This window comes from Budorcas taxicolor, chromosome 11 (genome assembly GCF_023091745.1).
Source record: "Budorcas taxicolor isolate Tak-1 chromosome 11, Takin1.1, whole genome shotgun sequence".
In the NCBI taxonomy this organism is placed as follows: domain Eukaryota; kingdom Metazoa; phylum Chordata; class Mammalia; order Artiodactyla; family Bovidae; genus Budorcas; species Budorcas taxicolor.
In genome coordinates this window covers 9,856,334-9,875,494 of record NC_068920.1, presented here as the reverse complement: position 1 = coordinate 9,875,494, position 19,161 = coordinate 9,856,334, and the positions used below count along the sequence as shown (strand labels likewise).

The window sequence follows — 19,161 nt, the reverse complement described above, 5'->3', positions numbered from 1 at the left end:
CACACAGGTTTCAACCAAAAGGACGGACAGTAACAGAAAAGCGAGCTCTCGGAGGCGTACAAGGTGATGATGGCAAAGACGAAGAAAAGCCTGAGGAACCCTTCCAGGGAGCAGAGCAAGACAAAGGATGGAAAACAAGGAGGAAAGAAACACACGTAAGGAACCGGTCTGGGGGGCCTAGGGTGTTCAGGAGGAGGGACCGGAGGAGGTGGAGGTGAGGACCCCCAGCGAGAGCAGCCCTCTGCACGGACGCCTGACGCCGACCGAGGCCCCCCGAGGAGCTGGGCGGTCCGGAGCAAGCCACCAAGCTTTCTGTCCCGAAAATGTCCACCATGGTCCTTGGTTTACCGGGTTACTACGAGAGCTCAGGTGAGCTGTGCACGCTGGCACGCACGACATCCTCAGCGCACGCCAGCCACCAGCTCCTCCTGCACACACGTGCCACACTCAGTTCAGTTCAGCCGCTCAGTCGTGCCTGACTCTTTGTGACCCCATGAATCACAGCATGCCAGGCCTCCCTGTCCATTACCAACTCCTGGAGTCCACCCAAATTCACGTCCATCGAGTTGGTGATCCCATCCAGCCATCTCATCCTCGGTCGTCCCCTTCTCCTCCTGCCCCCAATCCCTCCCAGCATCAGGGTCTTTTCCAATGAGTCAACTGTCCACATCAGGTGGCCAAAGTACTGGAGTTTCAGCTTCAGCATCAGTCCTTCCAATGAACACCCAGGATTGATCTCCTTTAGGATGGACTGCTTGGATCTCCTTGCAGTCCAAGGGACTCTCAAGAATCTTCTCCAGCACCACAGTTCAAAAGCATTAATTCTTCAGCACTCAGCTTTCTCTATAGTCCCGCTCTCACATCCATACACGACTACTGGAAAAACCATAGCCTTGACTAGACGGACCTTTGTTGACAAAGTAATGCCTCTGCTTTTCAATATGCTGTCTAGATTGGTCACAACTTTCCACACAACCCATTGCCAAGTGTGACTGCCTCTCCCTGTCAGGCAGCTGCATCCCCAGATCAATCCTCACCGTCTCTGCCCCCCAGCTCGCCCACCACCACCTCCCAGGCACTGCGGGTGCCGCCTGGCCCTCTCGCACCCTGCCTCCCTCCCGTCCCGGCTCAGCGCTGCAGCGCAGGCGACCCAGGACATCGGTCCTTTGCTACGAACACTTAGTAAAAGCCCAGCCTTCCAAAACTAGGAAGGCTCTGTGTCTTCTGCCTCCCCTCCTCCACTGGGGAGGCGTCAGACCGGCCTCCTGACCAGACACTGTTCTGCCTGGCACTTCCCTGCCCAGGGCCGCCCCCACTGCCTTCCCTGCCCACTACCACCCCCGGGTATTGCAGCAGCAGGCTCCTGCCCCGCATCCGCCCCAGGTCTGGATGAGGTCCGCTTGGCCACCAACATCTCAACCACACTTCCATCCTGTCCACGTCCACCCCGGATGTAAGGTAAGGACTTAACTCCGGTTTCAATAGCACAGGATTTTGTCTTTTGTTTCTTAATGTTCCCAACAAGGGCTCAGTGTGAGGCAGGCACTCCTTATTTATTGAATGAAAAAAACCGTCCCAGAACTCAGACTCAAGTGTCCAGACTGAACGGGTCCCCAACACACTCAGTGAAATAAATCACGGCCAACTCTGCGACCCTAGGAAGACCCGCTCAGCCTGCAAAGGGAGGGACAGGAAGGCGACTGGCCAGGACGGCCAACTTGGAGCTTTTCAATTTACTTGAGAAAAATTTTTTCAGGGTTTCCCAGATGACACTAGTGGTAAAGAGCCTGCTTGCTAATACGAGAGACGTGAAAGCGAGGCCGGGTCTGACTCCTGGGTCCCAAAATGCCCCAAAAAAGGAAGTGGCAACCCACCCCAGTATTCTCGCCTGGAAAGTCCCATGGACAGGGGAGCCGTGAGCTATGGTCCATGGAGTCGCATGCACACATTTCAGTACTTACCGGGCTGCGCTGGGTCCCCGTTGCAGCACGTGGGACGTAGTTCCCTGACCTGGGGTCGAACCAGGGCCCCCTGCCTCGGTAGCCAGGAGTCTTAGCCACTGGACACCATGGAAGTTCTCCAACCTAGAGTTTATTCCCGAACCATCAGGCGGGTCTGCAGGCGGAGTAAGCACATCCCCAGACTCTCGGGTGGTTTTGCTGCCCAGGACTCTGTGCTCCTTGAAGCGACCGCAGGATCTGCCTCATGTGAGCAGGTTGAGCACAGGATCCCGAGGTCAGACATGATGCACGCATGAAGCAACGGCGCCCAGGATGGGAGGGGTCCCCCCACGGGGCAGACCACCAACAGACGAGCAGGTCCTCCCGGAGGAGAGGGGTGCCCAACAGCAGGAGGGAGCTTGAGAAATCAGTGAGGCAGAGCAGGACCCTGTGGTCCTTTGCCAGGTGCCGCCACCTGCTTTGTCTGCGGAAAAGCTTTAGCTAAAGGGCAAGTCTCATCAGAGAGGTGAGAGAAAGCACAAGCAAAGGCAAATGGTCGAGGGGGAGCACACAGTGGCAGGTTAGTCAGGAAGCAGAGCAGGGGCCTTGAGTTCCTTCTCCAGGGCTACAGGTAATCTCCAGGGCTACAGGTAGCTGGAACCATACCGAGCTGGAACCTTCGCCAGGTGGCGCCAGCTGCACGTTGATCAGATTGCAGCCATGACCTACGTCGCCACAATTCTGAGAACTGGCCTCAAAGAAATGGGAACCAACCAACTCTGGAACTGAAGATTAACCGTACTTAAATCAATCACGATGATGTTTCAAAATCCTTCAAAATTTTTAAAGTTGATTTTCACAGATACACAGACTTCTAAACTCTGTTACCTAGGGTCATTTTTCTTCCTGTGTTTACCCATCAGAATGTAACACTGACAGATGTTGTTGGAACCTTGGATCCCAGGTGGAAAACAGGCAAGAACTGAAGAGTACTTTGAAATAGTTTTATTGGCTCATAAGACCTTTGCATATAAAAAAAATACCCAAAACACTATGCAGTATTAAACCACAATTACATTTTTTTTAATCAATTGAAACTACCCAGAATAAACATTTTTTAAAAGAAAAGAAACCTACAGAACTCAATTTTGAAATGACATTATGACTTAAATACTATGACAAAATAGATACCTCCTTATAACGTGAATCCATTGCACGAAGCTGCCAGAACGTTTCATGAGCATCACGTCGCACAGGGTGCAAACGAACACAGCGTCACGTCACACATGCGGCCGCAGTGGCTGCGCCACCTCAGAACGCTCCGCCGCTGGCGCAGAAGGCGGGCCGGGACAGCCTCCGCCAGCCCCCGGCCGGTCGGCCGACTCCGTCAGCACCGCCGCTGCTTGAAGAAGTCCACGCCCCGCAGCTCCTGCGGCAGGTACTCCTGCTCCACCGGCTCGCTGTAGGCGGGGTTGTACTTGTAGCCCTGGCCGTAGCCCAGGTCCTTCATCAGCCTGGTGGGCGCGTTGCGCAGGTGCAGGGGCACGGGGGGCAGCGGGCCCTGGTGGCTCCGCAGGCAGGCCTTGACGTTGTTGTAGGCGCTGTACACCTCAATCGACTTCGGGGCTCGCGCCAGGTAGACGACGCACTGGGCCAGGAGCACCTGCGCGGGGTTGGGGGGGGCGCCGCCCCGGGTTAACTCTGGGAGCCGCCCCCCCGCCACGCTGACGTCCCATGGGGCCCACAGTCTGGACAAACCACGACAAGGAGGCGGCGTCCCTCCCCGAGGCAAGGCTAAACCAGACCAGTGGTTTTCTTTTAAAACTGAAAGGACTTTTTATCACATGAAATTCTTCTCGAAACCCCACCATGTAAAGCTAAGCAGGAGCTGCTCTGTCTGTGGGTGAACTTGCGGAGACATCCTGTTTAGCTCCTCTGAGGCTCCTGCCCCCAGGAAACCCTGAGCACCTCCGAGGAGCCCACACCAGACCCTGTTGACACCGAGGTCCCTTCCCCCCAGCGTCTAAGCTTCTAGATGGGGGTCAGAGAGCCAGGCGGCCTCCTCCGTGGTCCAGGCTCCCAGAGGTCCAGGCCCAGGGAGGCGCTACCCGAGGCGACGGCACAGGGCAGGGGCCTTACCTCGCACTCGGGCATGCCTATGAAGTGACAGCCTTGGTAGGTGGCAACAGCTTGCGTCAAGGCGGACGGGTCAGCCAGGCCTGCCACACACACGAACGGGGCGAGTTAAGTCCCACCGCACACCCCCGTGCCGACCCACCACCGCCTGCAGACCCTAACCGAGGAATCATTCAGCAAAAGCTGATCTTAGCTGACTCCAGAGGTGTGCACAGGGTGGTTACTGTGCAGGCTTCAGAACTGTTGTTTCCTTGGAGATAAAAGCTCTGCATCCAGTAGAAAAACAGGGGACCACGTACAGCACCCGTAAAGAGCAGAGGCCATGGAGACAGGCAGGGGACGGACACGCCGAGAACAGGGCACTGCTGACGCCACAGACAGCTAAGGCTCTGGGACCTCCTTAAAGGGGCCTGGAGCCCTCCCTTTCCATTAACATCTCAGGAGCTCTGATGAAAACCAGAACACCTGACTCCAAAGCAAAATTAAAACGCTGCTTTTATTTCAACACAGGCACCTCGGCGAGACTGTGGGCTTGGTTCTGGACTACTGCAATAACACGAAAACCGAGATAAAGTGAAAACCACGACAAAGCAAGCTGCACGGATGCTCTGGTTCCCCGGCGTGCCCAAAGCTTATGTTAACAGTACACTGTCGTGTCTAAAACACTTCACTGCTCAACCTGCCAACCGTCACCCGAGCCTTGAGGGAGCCAGTCTCTCTGCAGTGGTGACATCAGAGAGGACTTGTCACAGACCTCCAAACAAAAACAGGACAGAAATGGAAGTGTGAATGCTGCAAGAATCGTCCAAGTGCGACACGGGGACACCACGTGGGCAACTGCTGCTGACAGGGCCTCGACACGGGGTCCCACGGACCCCACGGCGACACAGACACGAGCTGTGAAGGCGGCCCGCGTGGGCAGAGCAGGTGGTCTGCACCCCGTGGGGTTACTACCGAGGGACGCAGGGACCCATAACTGTGACAGCCAGATGCCCACAAACAGACCACCGAGTCCCCGCCCAGGACACTCCCGGCCCCGCCCCTGACACTCCCAGGGCCCCACCCAGGACATTCCCAGGGTCCCGCCCACCCCAGACCCCACCCAGGGCCCCGCCCCACCCCGCCCCAGACACTCCCAGGGCCCCGCCCCACCCCAGGCCCCGCCCCGGACACTCCCGGGGCCCCGCCCGGCGCCTGTCACTCACCCACGTCCTCGCTGGCGAACCTCACGAGCCGCCGGGCCACGTAGAGCGGGTCCTCGCCGCCCTCCAGCATGCGGCCCAGCCAGTAGAGCGCGGCGCTGGAGTCGGAGCCCCGCATGGACTTGTGCAGCGCCGAGATGCAGTTGTAGTGCTCCTCCCCTGCGCGCAGAGCCCCGCTCAGCCCCGCGCCCGCCGCGCCGCAGGCCTCTCCCCTGACTTCAGGGAAGCCCGAGCCAGCGAGGGACCCGGGAGGGCTTGAGCATTGCGAGCTCTGACACCTCCCTCACCCGGCCCCGCGGAGGGGCTTGTGCCGCCGCCGCCCATGGGACGCGGGGCCGGGGAAGCGGTGCTGACCCCCGCCCGCTGCAAAGGGCCTCGGTCTCACGCTTCACCGGGTCCACGATGAAGGCAGCATGCTGGAGACCCCACTTCCTTCTAAAGGGGTGGAAATCCGACTCCAGCACGACGGCCCAGAGTCACACACACCCTCGTCTACAGGGGACTCCTTATCGCCCATGTCTTTTACAAAGACACAGAGTGCTGTGCTCATGATGTTGACTATTCCAGCTCAGGGATTTAACGGGAGCTGGTGCCAGGTTTGGTATCTGTAAGTATGGTTTTATGAAAACAGATAAACACACATGGAAAAATTCATTTAAAAAAAAAACTAGCACAGAATAAAAGCACCAATTTCTACGTAAACTTAATTTTTAATTGTGCCTTTAGGAATTAAAGTGAAAGTCGCTCAGTAGCGTCCAACTCTTCGCGACCCCTTGGACTATACAGTCCATGGGATTCTCCAGGCCAGAATACTGGAGTGGGTAGCCTTTCCCTTCTCCAGGGGATCTTCCCAAACCAGGGATCAAACCCAGGTCTCCCCCATTGCTGGCAGATTCTTTACCAGCTGAGCCACAAGGGAATTAAGGATTTTAACTCTCATTAAAGAACTCCAATTGAACCAAGTTACTTAAACTAAACACACACCTGAGTTCCCACGATTCCACACCAGCTGTCAGCCCCCTAGTCAGGAAGCAGAGCTGCGCCGGGAGGCTCTGGGCGGAGCTGCGTGGGGGCCGGGTGCTCACTCACCTGCCCGGTCGTACAGGATGTGTGAGCGCTGCAGGCCCTCCTTCACGTCGCTCTCTGTGACCAGCACGCGGCTCGGGGGGTAGCTCTGTCCGCCCTTCTTCCCAAAGGTCTTCCGGGCGCTCAGCCGAGCCAGCACGGCCAGCTGCAGCCCGTTCAGCCCGGCCCGCGCGTCCCCGTCGCTCAGGTGGGCCAGTGTGTCCAGAGCCTTGTCCTCGATGAGCACCGAGGACCTGCAACACCAGCGCCGTGTCACACTCTGGACACCCCCTCCTGCAGTACGCTGTGCCTCTCATCCCTCAAGGCCACTCCCGAGCCCTGAGGCTCAGCTTCCGCCCAGGACCCTGAACCCTGGTGCTGGGGCGGGCCTGTACTGTTGGCAGCCAGAGACAGCGCGGCTGAGCAGAGCCCCGCCTTCGAGACCCGAGCTTATTTCACTGGACGTTTGGTCCTTTTCCACCCAACATTCAGTCCTTTGCGGTCTCCAGGTTCCACGTGCATGAATTCAACCGGCCTCGGATGTAAAGTATTATGGGGAAAAATTCCAGACAGTTCTAAAAAGCACAGCTTGAGTCTGCTGCACACTGACAACCAGGTACAAAGCATTCAGAGCTTATTTGCAACAACCTACACCTGGTTTATTTACATTGTTTTAGGTGTGATCAGTCGCCTAGAAACAATGTTGCGTATATGGGAGGATGTGCTCTGGTCCTAGGCGAACATCAGGCTGTTACAGAGGGGCCTGAGCATCCTCCAGTCTGGGTTCTGGTGTCCACGGGGGTGGGGGCTCTGGATCCAATGCCTTGCAGATCCTGAGGGACAACTCTATAAGCACATCCTTCATTTTACAACCAACCTGTCCCCAGTCCCTCTGGGCACAGCAGCACCCAGGAGCTGGGCACTGGGCTCTGGTCTGGGGCACGCTGCCACAGGGGTACTGACCACTCGTGGACCTTCGTAAAGAAGGTCTAACTGTGACTTCGAGTCTAACTGAGCAACTTTTCCTATTCTGTCTAGTTAGACAAGGTGTCCAACACTTTTAGCTATGTAGAGGGATCGTATTCTTCCTGGCTAGCTGCATACGTACAAAGTAAAATACAACTGTTCAAAGTTACAGCCCAGCCGTGTCTTCAGCTGGAAATGTCACAGCAATTAATACATCGACGCAGATCATCTGAAGCAGCTACCTGGAGGACAACCCCGAAGGCCCCACTGGGCTGGGCAGGGAGTGCTCAGAGGGCGCCCCGCCTCCCTGGGGGGACAGTGTCGAGGACCCCCGGCTGCACTCGCCCCTGAAGGCCCACCTCTGCCATGTCTCCAAAGCCAAGCCTGCCAGCTGCCTCTCCACCCTCAGGAGTCGGCTCACACCGGACGGCTCTCCTGTTGGCCCGGCCTCCCCTCCTGACCAGACACTCACAATACACACGGAGACCACAGCGCTGGCTCTCTGTAGAGCCGACAGCCACTTCCAAAGCGCACTCTTGATGATCTGGAGAAACACCAGACCCGCATGAAAGCCAACCCACACTAGACAGCCCACACCAGACAGCCCACACGGGGGCCAGCAGCAGAGGAGGTGCGGAGGCTCGGGGGAGCCGCAGGGAGGAGACACCTGCGTGTCTGTGCGTACGTGTGTATATGCGTGTCTGCGTGTCAGTGCGTGTCTGTGTGTGCGCGTGCGTATATGTGTGTGTCTGCATGTGTAAGTGCATGTGTCTCTATGTGGGTATATAAGTGTGTATATGTGTCGGTATAAGTACATGTTTCTCTGTGTGTGTATACATGTGTGTGTATAAGTACGTGTGTCTGTGTATGCGTGTGATATATGTATATGCATGTCTGTATAAGTGTATATATGTGTTTAAGTGCGTGTTTGTGTGTATATGTGTAAGTATGCATATATATGTCTATATGTGTCTGTGTGATGTGTGTAACTGTGTCTGTACAAGTGTTTTATCTGTGTCTGTCTGTGTGTGTGGGGAGGGCAGACCTACATGGCCTCGACATCTCGCCCCAGAACTAGAACCTCGACGGCCTTTCTCCTCGGAGCCACAGGCGGCAGAGCACGCGCGGGACCATGTGCCAGGGGAGCGCGGGGCTGGAGGCCTGAGCCAGTGTCGCAGGGCCGCCCTTTGGAGGCGCCTGGCTGCAGGACAGGGGTCCTTTACCCGCAGGGCCTGGTGCACGACAGGCCCCACTTCTGCACACCGAGTGGGCCGACTTCAGCTTCCCCGCAGCCTCAGGATGGAACGTGTATTTTTAAAAGCTGAGACAGATGGGAAGTACAGAAGAAAACACCACCACGAATCCTGACCTGCAGCACCCAGAGCGGACGGCAGCTGCCAGGGCGCTGGCTGAGCCCCCTCTGTGAGCCGCCCACCCTCTAGCCTCTCACCTCACTGAGCCGGGGGTGGGCCTGGGGGCAGGCAGAACCTTCGGAACACCCTGTACCTATCTATCCTGTGACCATCCAGTCAAGCTTTGAAAACAAAGCTGGGTCATATCATACAGTCCGCAGCCTTCATAACAAAACGCTATTTTGAAAAGCAAGCCAGGTACTCAGAACTCTCAGTATCTTTTTACCAACAGGCACCATGGAAAATGTCAACACCAAAGACAAAGGGGTGGGTCACCATCGCTGCATGACCATTGGGTCAGCGCCCGGGAGCACAGATCGCCCTTGTGTGTAACTGCGCCAGGCACACCCGGGGCGGGAAGTGGGCAGAGGACAGGCACACAGGCCGTCTCAGAGCCCAGTCCTCACGGACAGGCCATGAGCAGGCCTCGTTTGTTACGACAGAGGCCAACGAGCAGGCTGCGAGAAAGCCTTGAGACGGAGTTTTCCAGGTTGGAAAATGCAATCCTCCCAAGCGTTGGAGGTCTGCTCTGCTCCACCGTCATCCCTTCCATCAGGTCTGGAGTCATGGGCACCGGGGTGAGCCCACCTGGTCTCCCACGGCTCCTCATCCCCTCTCTCACACGAGCCACATTCCAGGATCGCCCCTGTCCAAACTTAGTCTTTCTAAATACAGGCGTTGCAGTAATAAAAGGCTGTTCGGGACGGTCACGAGGCAAGTCTCCGGATGGGAGCTGACTGCCAAGAACAACGCCGCACAGAGGTTCCAGCCGCTAGCCAGTTCCTCCCAACCCCGCTGACACCTCGCGGGTCCTCAAGAGGAGTAACTACGCTGAAACCCTTCGAGACCTCAGGGGAGGGCGAGGAGGGGCGCTCAGGCCCAGAACAGACAGGGAGGTGTGCAGGGACCTCAGCAACCAGCACCTAGAGAAGAGTGCACCCTGAGTCCGGAGACGATGATGTGCTTTCACGACTGAAGCTGCAATGATCTCTGCCCGCAGGCCCCTCTCGGCCCCTCAGTTCCGGCGGAGGTGGCGTTCCCACCCCAGCTCGGCCCTCAAGCCATGCAACCTGGCCCAAGGGCGTCCCTGTCCATGTCCAGGCTTTCCTGCGCCCCAGGTAATTCCTCCCGCATCTCGGACAGCAGCAAACGGCAGAGGCGTGCTTCTAACACAAATAAGGGAAGAGCCCTGCCCCACGTAAGGCAATCGATGGCCCACGATTCACACACCTCTCACGATACAGAGACATCACCCGGAGCAAACAGACGGCCTTTAAGGCATCATTTTCAGTTAGTTTCCGTTTACACTAATTCTTACTCAAATGTTTTACAGGAAAAAAAAAAAAAAACTGCAGGAAAAAGAAAATTGGAACCTGAGTATAAACTTAAAAAGATTCATGACGTAAGTTTCTCCTATGAAGAAAATAATCAAAAAGCCTCTCCAAGTTTTCTGAGCCTTAATAAAAAGGTGTGCAAGGAAAAGCCTGGAATCTGTCAGCACCGAGGCAAACACCCGAGAACTAAAGCCAGGGGCCAGGCGGTTACAGTCAGAGCTGGAAGAGCTTCCGGGGCGCCCGGGATGGGTGGTCTCTCCATCTGCAGAGACAGGGCAGCCCCTCGGCAGCCCAGCATCACATGCGCCCGTCCATCCTGGAAGGACACCCTCCTCTGTCCTGCCCTCCAGCCCAGCCAGGGGATCCCCGCGGAGCCTGAGCTTACTCGGAGCTGCTGTTGCCGCCGTGGCTCAGAGGGTCGGCAGGGCGGCTGGAGTCCAGCACCTGGATCCCCAGGGAGCTGACGGCCCGCATTAGGATAGTCACCACAGCCTCCACAGGGAGCTTCTCCAGCACGATGACTCGGCAGCGGCTCAGCAGAGCAGCATTGACCTGGAAGGAGGGGTTCTCCGTGGTCGCCCCGATCAGGGTGATGGTCCCACACTCCACGTGAGGAAGGAACGTGTCCTGATCAGGAAGGAAAGCAGAAGATGCTGACCCCAGTCGACAGCCTGCAGGATCCAGGGTGAGCCGGCTGTTCCTTCTCTTCCTAATCCTGAGTTTAGGATCCTATCAGCAACTTAAGCTGTCCACTGAGTCCTGATGTTTCAATTACAAATGCCTGAAAATTGGAAACTTGACCCAAAGTAGTTTTTCTCATATCAACAGCCCCAGGATACACCTACAATTTCATTTATCAGACAGAGGAAGCATTTTCTGGGCACCAAAAACATGCTAAGAAAAAGTGAGCGTAACAGCCATGAAGGAGAAGGGCGGAGGGCCTGGGCTCCTGGAGAATTACAATCACCCCCACCCTTAGCCCTTGTATAGTGAATGCACAGGCTTCACACTCAAGTCCACATTCGCAAGGACCAGAAGGAACAGCACGTACCTGCTGAGACTTATTGAACCGATGAATCTCATCAATAAAAAGGATGGTTTTCCTCTTGAAAAATCTCTTCTCGTTCTGAGCTTGTTTGATGACGTCCCGCACGTCAGCTGTCTTGGCGCTGGTTGCAGACAGCGTCACGAACCTGATGCTGTGCTTCTTGCTGTTGTTGGCTATGATGTGGGCCAGCGTGGTCTGCGAGAGAGGGCGGGAACTGAGACAGGGAGGACGGGCACCAGCACAGTGGCCTGGACACCGCGGCGCTCGGCAGGAGGGAGCCAGCTCAAACGGCGCGCTGCGTGCTTACACACGAAAGACATTGCTACACGTAAAGCAAGAAAAGCAGCTAGAAGTTCGGCGAGTCCTGACCTCCTCTCCTTCAGGCCTAACTCCGCTGATGCCTGCCGGGGGACACTAAGATCTCCGGAATCTCTGGAAAGGCCTGCTGAATGGACGCAGCAGAGCCTGGTGGTAGGTGCGCCCTCGCCCAGCCGAGAGAGGCGCAGACCCCCAGGCCAGGGGGACCAGAGCCCGAAGCTCGCAAGCAGCGCGGGAGAGAACCAGCACTTGCGCCGGGAGACCAGCGGTGACCCTGAACCACCACGTGTGACCGTCCGCAGCAGACGGGGTACAGCAGCAGCAACGCCTCCGGCAGCGGCTCCCGGGAAGCGAAGGAATCCAAGGAAAAGCGCTGCTCGGCACCTGGCGCTTACTGGGGGCTGCATACACACGCACACGCTCCCATTAAGTTTATTATTTCTGTCGGCATCGCAGTGCAGCAGCAAGGATGGGGTGAAGGGGGCAAACACGCTCCGGAATGAGTGGCAAGGGGGCATATCTTCTGAAGGTCACACGGCCCCATCAGACACTGCGGCTGCTCCTCAGCAAGTCCCAGCCCAGAGGCCACACCTGCCTGGCTTGTGACCGGTCACCCACCTCAGCACTGACCAGCCCAGCCCACTGCCTTTCCAGCCACACGTCCTCTGTGAGTGCGTCCTGCTCACCGCCCTAGGGGTGTTCTTGCTCTCTGCTTCTTCTATCTGATTAACCGTTCTGCCCATCTTAAGAGTTCTCGGGAATCAGTAAGGATGCTACTGCAGAGTACCAAGCTACGTGGGTTAAATCTGACCAAAGCAAAGTGCAAGACACGTAAACAGAGGATGAAGCTACAAAGAAAAACCACGGAAAACACCATCAAGGCGTCTGAACCTCACAGCTCTGAGCGCCTCTGCACCTAATCCTGGGTTTGGCTTTCCACTCTGTGGTGCTTTCTCCCTTTTCCAGCAGATAAAATGTATATATTTAAGCACCACTTGGCTCTCTCTTTTTTCAGTCTTAACACCTGCCTCCTTAAGGCTCCTTCAGATTGCTGCTCAAGTGTTCCTCCAATGCTCTGTTCTCTAGATTCCAGTATCCTAAATGCCCATCTCTGGGCTTGTGCTAATTCCCAAGAAAGACTGGACACCACGACGCACCCAGTTTCTTCTCTAAAGGGGAAGGCATCATAAGAAGCTATGGAAAACAGTGGATGAAAGCGACTTGCAAAGGGAAAGAGTTCTCAGGTCAGCCCTCTTGCAAAGGGAAAGAGTTCTCAGGTCAGCCCTGTTAAGTAAGTACAGTTTCAAGGTTTGATAAAGAACTGTCTGCAAGAACAAAACGAATGAACAAGAAACCCAACAAGAAAGCACAACAGAAATTTAAAATTTTTTGCATTTTTTTTTTTTTCCAAAACTGAATGGACACACTCCCGAATGGGAAACTGCTCCCGGCCACCTGTCCTTTCCCCGAGAATCGGGGCTACTAACAGCCAGGGGGTGAGGGCGGGGCGGGACGCCTCGCGGGCCCTGATCGGACCCCCCCCCCCCCCATCTCCCCCCGCAGAGGGCCGGGACGGCGCGCTGACCTTGCCGCAGCCCGGTGGCCCCCACAGGATGAGCGAGGGCACCTCGCTGGCCTCGAGCAGCGAGCGCAGCAGCGTTTCGGGCCCCACGGCGCGGCCCTGTCCCACGAAGTCCTGCAGCGCGTCGGGGCGCATGGTGTCGGCCAGCGGCTTCCCCTCCAGCAGCTGCCGCACCTCCTCGGCCGCCGGCGCGCGCGGGCGGCCCCCGGGGCCCCCGAAAGCGGCGGCGCCCGCGTCCGCGTCCCAGCGGCCCGCGTCGTCCTCGCCGTCCGCGTCGCCCGCCGCCTCCTCCTCCTCCGGCGCCTCGGCCTCGCCCCAGCTCCGCGGGGACGCGCCGCCCGCCGCCGCCGCCGCCGCCGCCGCCGCCGCCGGCCGCGGCCCCGCGCCCTTGCCGCCCGGGCTGCCGGGCCGCGCGCCCGGGAAGTCGGGCAGCAGGCGCGCGCCGCTGGGCGTGGGCGGCGCGTCGTCGCTCTCGCGGCCCTCGCTCTCGCCGCCGTCGTCCGGCTCCTCCGCCTCTCCCTCGCTGCTCTCGGCCGCCGTCGGCGTGGCCGGCTGCTTGAGCGCCGAGCTCTCGGACGGCCGGCGCCGCTTGGCGCGGGGCTGCGCCGGCTCCGCCAGGCCCGCCGGGTGCAGCAGCAGGCAGCGGTCCAGGTGCGCGTTGATGTGCGCGGCGGGCATGGCCTGCTGGCACACGGGGCACTGCACCCGGTGCAGCTGCGCCAGCAGCGGGTCGTCCTCCGGCCCGCTCACCTCCATGGCGGCCGCCGCGCTAGGCCCCGCGCCGCGCGCCCCCGGCTCCGGGAGGCGGCAGGACGCGCGCGGCGCGGCGCAGAGCGCCGCTCAGGCCTCACGCCCGGGCCGCCCGCGTCGGCCCGCCCTCTGCCCGCCGCCCCGCCGGCTCGCGCGGCGCGCCGGGAAGCGGGGTCCGCGACCGCTCGGCGGGCTGCGCGTGCGGAAGCCCGCCCGCGGGAGGGGCGCCGGGGCGGCGGGGCGCGAGCCGCGGCTGCGCCAGGGGCGTGGCTTTGCGCGCGGTAGGGGGCGGGGCGGAGGCAGAGGGCGGGGAAGCGGGGGTGGCGGCGGCCGCGGGCGGCGCGCCGGGCAGGGGCCGGTCCCAGGGAGTCCGAAGGGCCCCCCGCAGCGGCGCCCGGAGACACACGTCTACCACCGTTCTCCCCAGACTTGGCCTTTTACCCCAAACGCGTGGTGTCTCACGGCCGCTTCGTAGTTAAACGTTAGGAACGCGCGGGCATCGCCTGGCGCCGGCGGACGAGCGAGACCCGCTCGTCTCTGGCCTGTGGGCGAGGGGGGATGGCTTTCTCTGAGCCGCGTTCCTGCTCTTCTGAAACTAATTTAAAAACATGTTACAAAGCTGACTTTTTGGTATTTAGAGAAAGGAAACAGGTGGCATGGAAACAAATGAAACATTTTTAGGGGAGAATTGACTTTCTAAAAGCTGACAAGACTGGAATTCCTAATTCATCTGCGTAAGAACGTCAAACGTAACCGAAAGATAACCACCTACGGAATGTATGCGCCTCCTCTTGTGCATGATGATTTTACAAAAAGGAATGGGTCACAGAGGACTTGGTCTGCTGCCCAGTCGTGTGCAGTCAGTTCTTTGCATCAGATGGGCAAAGCGTTGGAGCTTCAGCATCAGTCCTTCCAATGACTACTCAGGACAGATTTCATTTTAGATTGATTAGTTGGATCTTCTTGCAGTCCAAGGGACTCTCAGGAGTCTTCTCCAGCACCACGGAGAGCTAGCAGTGTATAAAAGATGCTATAAAAAAGAACAGCAAAGGAAAGATTTTTTCGGTTGATACTGGATTGAAAGTATGTGTTGCAACCTCCCTGCAATTGTAAAGAGGACCGAAATCCGATAGTCTGATTAGAAGAGGTAAGCAAAAATGAGTTGAGAAAGAATCTTTACCCTTTGGCCATCATACAGTTTGAAGTGTAGGATCATGAACTTTTATATAACCTTTTAATTATTGCCCAGAGCAAACAGCCCCTGCACTTCACAAAAGCCGGTAGTTTGAGAAGAGGTTTTCAGAGCCTAGAGAGAAATTTTCTCCTTCCGCCTTAGGTTTTATTAGCTGGGTCCTTCGAATTTAACCAACAGAAGGCAGATTAAAAAGAGAGAAACAGGACTGTGGACATGTGCGGGTCTCATACACATGGAGTGGCTAGTGGTGAGCTGGGGCTTAGATGGCAGCTTAGTGGAAAACAGCACGTTCAAAGGAATGACAGGACAAAGGAAAAGGACCTTTCGTTTTTAGGGAGCAAACAGTTAAGGCAAATATATGGGAAACTAACGGGAGACAAACAGTGTATTTAAAAGCAGAAACATCACTTTGCCAACACAGGTCCGTCTAGTCAAAGCTATGGTTTTCCGGTAGTCATATATGATCGTGAAAACTGGACTGTAAGGAAGGCTGAGCACTGGAGAATCCATCCTTTCACCTGTGGTGTTGGAGAAGACTCTTGAGAGTCCCTTGGACTGCAAGGAGATCAGACCAGCCGATCCTAAAGTTAATCAACCCTGAATATTAATTGGAAGGACGGATGCTGAAACAAGCTTCAGTCCTGTGGCCATCTGATATCAGTGGCCAGCCAACTCATTGGAAAAGACTCTGATGCTGGGAAGGATTGAGGGCAGGAAGAGAAGAGGGCAATAGCAGATGAGATGGTTGAATGGCATCACCGACTTAATGGACATGAGTCTGAGCAAGCCCCGGGGGATAGTGAAGGACAGGGAAGCCTGGTGTGCTGCAGTCCATGGGGTCACAGAGAGTCAGACACGACCGAGCAACTGAACAACCACAACAAACGGGAGACAAGAACTAGTTAATATTATATCATGCAGCTTTCTCTGATGCCGCCTCTGGGCTGATGAGGGTCTAGGGTTCCCTCCAGCGATTAACTTCTGCTCGTCCTGGTAGATGGGTGGGGGACACCTTTTCAAATTTATGTCCTGCTCTTAGGAAGTAAGGGGAGAGCAGAGAGCTTTTCTTGTATCAGCTTAATTGCCTTCAGCTCAGTGTAATCTGTGGACTTCCTAGGTGGCCTAGTGGTAAAGAATATGCCTGACGATACAAAAGACTCGGGTTCAGTCACTGGGTCAGGAAGATCCCCTGGAGAAGGAAACGGCAACCCACTCCAGTGTTCTTGCCTAGGAAATCCCATGGACAGAGGAACCTGGTGGGCTGCAGTCCGTGGGGTCCCAAAAAGAGTCAGACAGGACCGAGCAACTAAACAATAACCGTACAGTCCTTGGGCCAAAGCGACGCAGTTTGGTGCGGCGTGTCCTGCTGCTGGTCAGGTTCTAGGGCTGTCCTCAAAATGGGTTTCGAAGGAAAGTATCTCTACATATGGAAACACTAGGATAATTTTAAACATTCGTAGAAACAGATGGACGTATGGTCACCTTTAACACAAAATATTTTGAAATAGTAACAAACCAGGCAACATCTGTGAAGCTTCTTGAATCTTTTAATAAATGTAAAGCTTAAAACTTAATTTTTAAAAAACTAATACACACTGATTGTGAAAAATCTACTCATTCTCACTGTTAATATTGTAACACCCTCTTCCAGTCTTTTAAAATGCATTTCAAGACTCTGCTGTGTATAGACAGAAAAATGGAATTCTGTTTCTGCCTTTATTGTTGCCTAATATATATTTTCAAAAGCTTTTACTATAACGGGAAAGCATTTATTGTGTAATACTGAGTAAAAGTTAGAAGATACAAAGCTATATAATCTAGTCCTGTCTTATTTTTATACAAGTGCTTTGTTCATATATATATGTATATATTTAAAAGAAAAAAAATCAGAAAAAGGAAAAAAGAGAAGACAAAACTCTGTATCTCCACGTGTACGTGTACTTTACTCCTGTGGTCTCATCTGTGGATAAAACTGAGCCACTTGGATGCAATGCGAGGTGAAAATGCACCGACTTGCCCTCCAGTCTGGGCTTGAGCGGGCCGTGGTGTGACCTTGGGCAAGCTGCTGCCCTTCGCAGGCTCAGCTTCCAAACCTGAGGGCGTTCTGGCAGTGCCTCCCAGCCTGTTGTGAGCGGTCAGCCATCCTAGGAATGTAAAGGTGTTTAGTACCTTGCTGGTCACCCGCTAAGCCCTCTGTGAGTCTGTTTTCCTGAACCCCAGCTCATTCTGTCTGAAGTTCAAACTTTTCTCCACTAGATGGTGGTACTAGAAAAATAAAATTAATAAACCATACCAGTTTCCCTATCCAGATTTAAACTTTCTTTTTTAATCAACATAAAACCAAGTAAGTTTAACCCTGTTATAAGACTGTAGTGAATGAGACCCACATAAAGCAATAAACCTTGGGCTGAAGCTTCCTCCTTCAGTCCGTCCCTGCTGTCTTGTTTTCAGCCGGCCTTGGCGTTCTCTCTCTGTCCTCCGACCCCGGAATCACGGTGGGGGTGACAGTCGTGTGTGTGGCTCAGCTCTCAGACCAGCCGTCTGTTCAGTGGCCACAAGGGAAGTCTCAGTGTGGCTGCGGGTCCCGAGTGCTGCCGGGTAATGAGCCGCCAGTATTGTCGAGCCTCGGGCGTCATCTTGCCCCTCACATTCACACCCAAGGTATGTTGGACATTCTGAGCTCAGTTAACCCCACTGTGACGCACATCCCCGCCGTCTAAAGTCAGCCCCAGGGTCGTCCGTTCTCCTTCCTGCTGCAGGGGTCCTCTCCCCTAACCTGGCCTCATCCGCCTTTCTTGTCCTGACTTTCCCCTGTGTCCCCTGCACTCTGCACCGCATTTCTCGTTAAGCTTATTCCAATAAGTTGTACACTTCTTGCTGCTGCACCGAGGCCTTCGAATTGCTCTATTTTATTACTTGTCTTACTGGTATAAAAGAAGGGCTTTGACTTTTATTAATTTATTTCATATTTGGCTTTTACTAGTTTTAAGTGATTTTTCAGTTGATATTTGTGATACAAAAAGAATATATCTGAACTTTGCAATCAGTTTCTGGGACTGAGCTTCAAAAATCCTTGGAATTTCCTGAGTGACAGGAGAGCCAATGAGGTGGCTCCTGGCGGGTCCCGGGGGGCCTCACGATGGGGGCTGGTCACCAGAGAGGCCAGCCACACAGCTCGAGGTTGGAACTGTGGGCCAGCCATCTCTGGGGAGGGCAGGGCCCTGCATCTGCAGTCCATGGGAGTGCTGGCCCCCGAGCCTGGAGTCTGAAATCGGTCATTCCTGTGGGGCGCTCTGCCCTGCCCCGTGGGTTCTGATAAAAGCTCTGGTGTCAAGAGAATTGAATCGCAGGATGATGCCTGCTTGGTGTCAGAACAATACTGTCCCTCTTTATTTCCAGAGCATTTATTCTTTTTCTTTCTGAATTGCACTGGTCAGTACTAGTTATTATTACATTGTTGGAAAAAGCAGATCACTTTACCCTATAAAGTGAAAGGTGAATTGACAAAGGCAAAAATCCTACTTCAATCCCTGGCTTTTTAAAACTTCCAGTCAAACAGAGAACAGCTGTGTCTTGGTTCCTACTTACCTTCCAGTTTATTAATCGTCCTCAGCCCTCCAGGCTGGTCTGGCGCCTCGCCGCCCCTTCTAGCAGACACCCCGTGGCGCTGTGACTGCCCCTGCGTGTCTGTGTCCACTCCTGCCCTCAAATTCCGTGACACAGGCCCGTGCAGGCCCCAAGCCTGGCCTGTGGGGCCCTGGGTGTGTCTGAGCGGGACCGTGAGTGAAAGCCATCAGGAAGGCGTCAAGGGCAGGCTTGACCCTCTGCCCCGAGGTTCACATCAGGAGCACTGTTTCTTCCAGAAAGACCACCCAAGTAGGGCTTTTAGTCATGGAAAGATTAAAGGCAGACTTTCAGAGAACCCTTCCATGAAGAAAAAGGGCAGTGTTTGGAGATGGGAATAAGACGGTCTCCTGGGAGCAGTGGAGAACTGCAGCTGGGAAGAAGGACTGGCTGGCTCTGGGGAGAGCTTGGTTTTTAACTGAAGGGAGAATAGAATGTGGAGGGTGAGCTATGATGTCTGTTTCCTTCCCGTCTTTCGAACTGAATTTGGAACCGTGCAGGAAGAAGATCAGGATGGTTCAGGAGATGCTGGGCGTCCTGGCCACGAATCTGGGTTGGAGGACCAGCTGTACTGCGGTGGAAAGAGGCC

At 55.5% G+C, this 19,161-nt stretch overlaps 2 protein-coding genes across 2 annotated transcripts in view; one reads left to right on the top strand and one right to left on the bottom strand.

The window, feature by feature from the left end:
• Positions 1–2,996: 2,996 nt before the first annotated feature.
• Positions 2,997–13,759, bottom strand: WRNIP1 (WRN helicase interacting protein 1). The gene is made up of 7 exons (XM_052648411.1): positions 13,007–13,759; positions 11,107–11,298; positions 10,441–10,682; positions 6,368–6,597; positions 5,282–5,437; positions 4,080–4,159; positions 2,997–3,603 (listed from the first exon to the last, which is right to left on the bottom strand). The coding sequence occupies exons 1-7, from the start codon at positions 13,757–13,759 to the stop codon at positions 3,328–3,330; spliced, it is 1,929 nt and encodes a 642-aa protein (XP_052504371.1). The 3' UTR covers positions 2,997–3,327.
• Positions 13,758–19,161, top strand: part of MYLK4 (myosin light chain kinase family member 4) — an 84,773-nt gene continuing 79,369 nt past the window's right edge. Inside the window, exon 1 of the mRNA XM_052649803.1 lies at positions 13,758–14,034. Within this exon, the coding sequence (XP_052505763.1) occupies positions 13,758–14,034 (277 nt within the window). The remainder of the gene's footprint in view (positions 14,035–19,161) is intronic.

What these genes read in the sequence shown, in the direction of transcription:
- WRNIP1 (XM_052648411.1), bottom strand. Translation starts at nt 13,759, where the DNA reads ATGGAGGTGAGCGGGCCGGAGGACGACCCGCTGCTGGCGCAGCTGCAC. An exon ending in GGTTCAATAAGTCTCAGCAG is followed by an intron (nt 10,683 to 11,106) that starts GTACGTGCTGTT and finishes CTTCCTGATCAG; the next exon opens with GACACGTTCCTTCCTCACGT. An exon ending in GTTCGCCAGCGAGGACGTGG is followed by an intron (nt 4,160 to 5,281) that starts GTGAGTGACAGG and finishes TGTGTGTGGCAG; the next exon opens with GCCTGGCTGACCCGTCCGCC.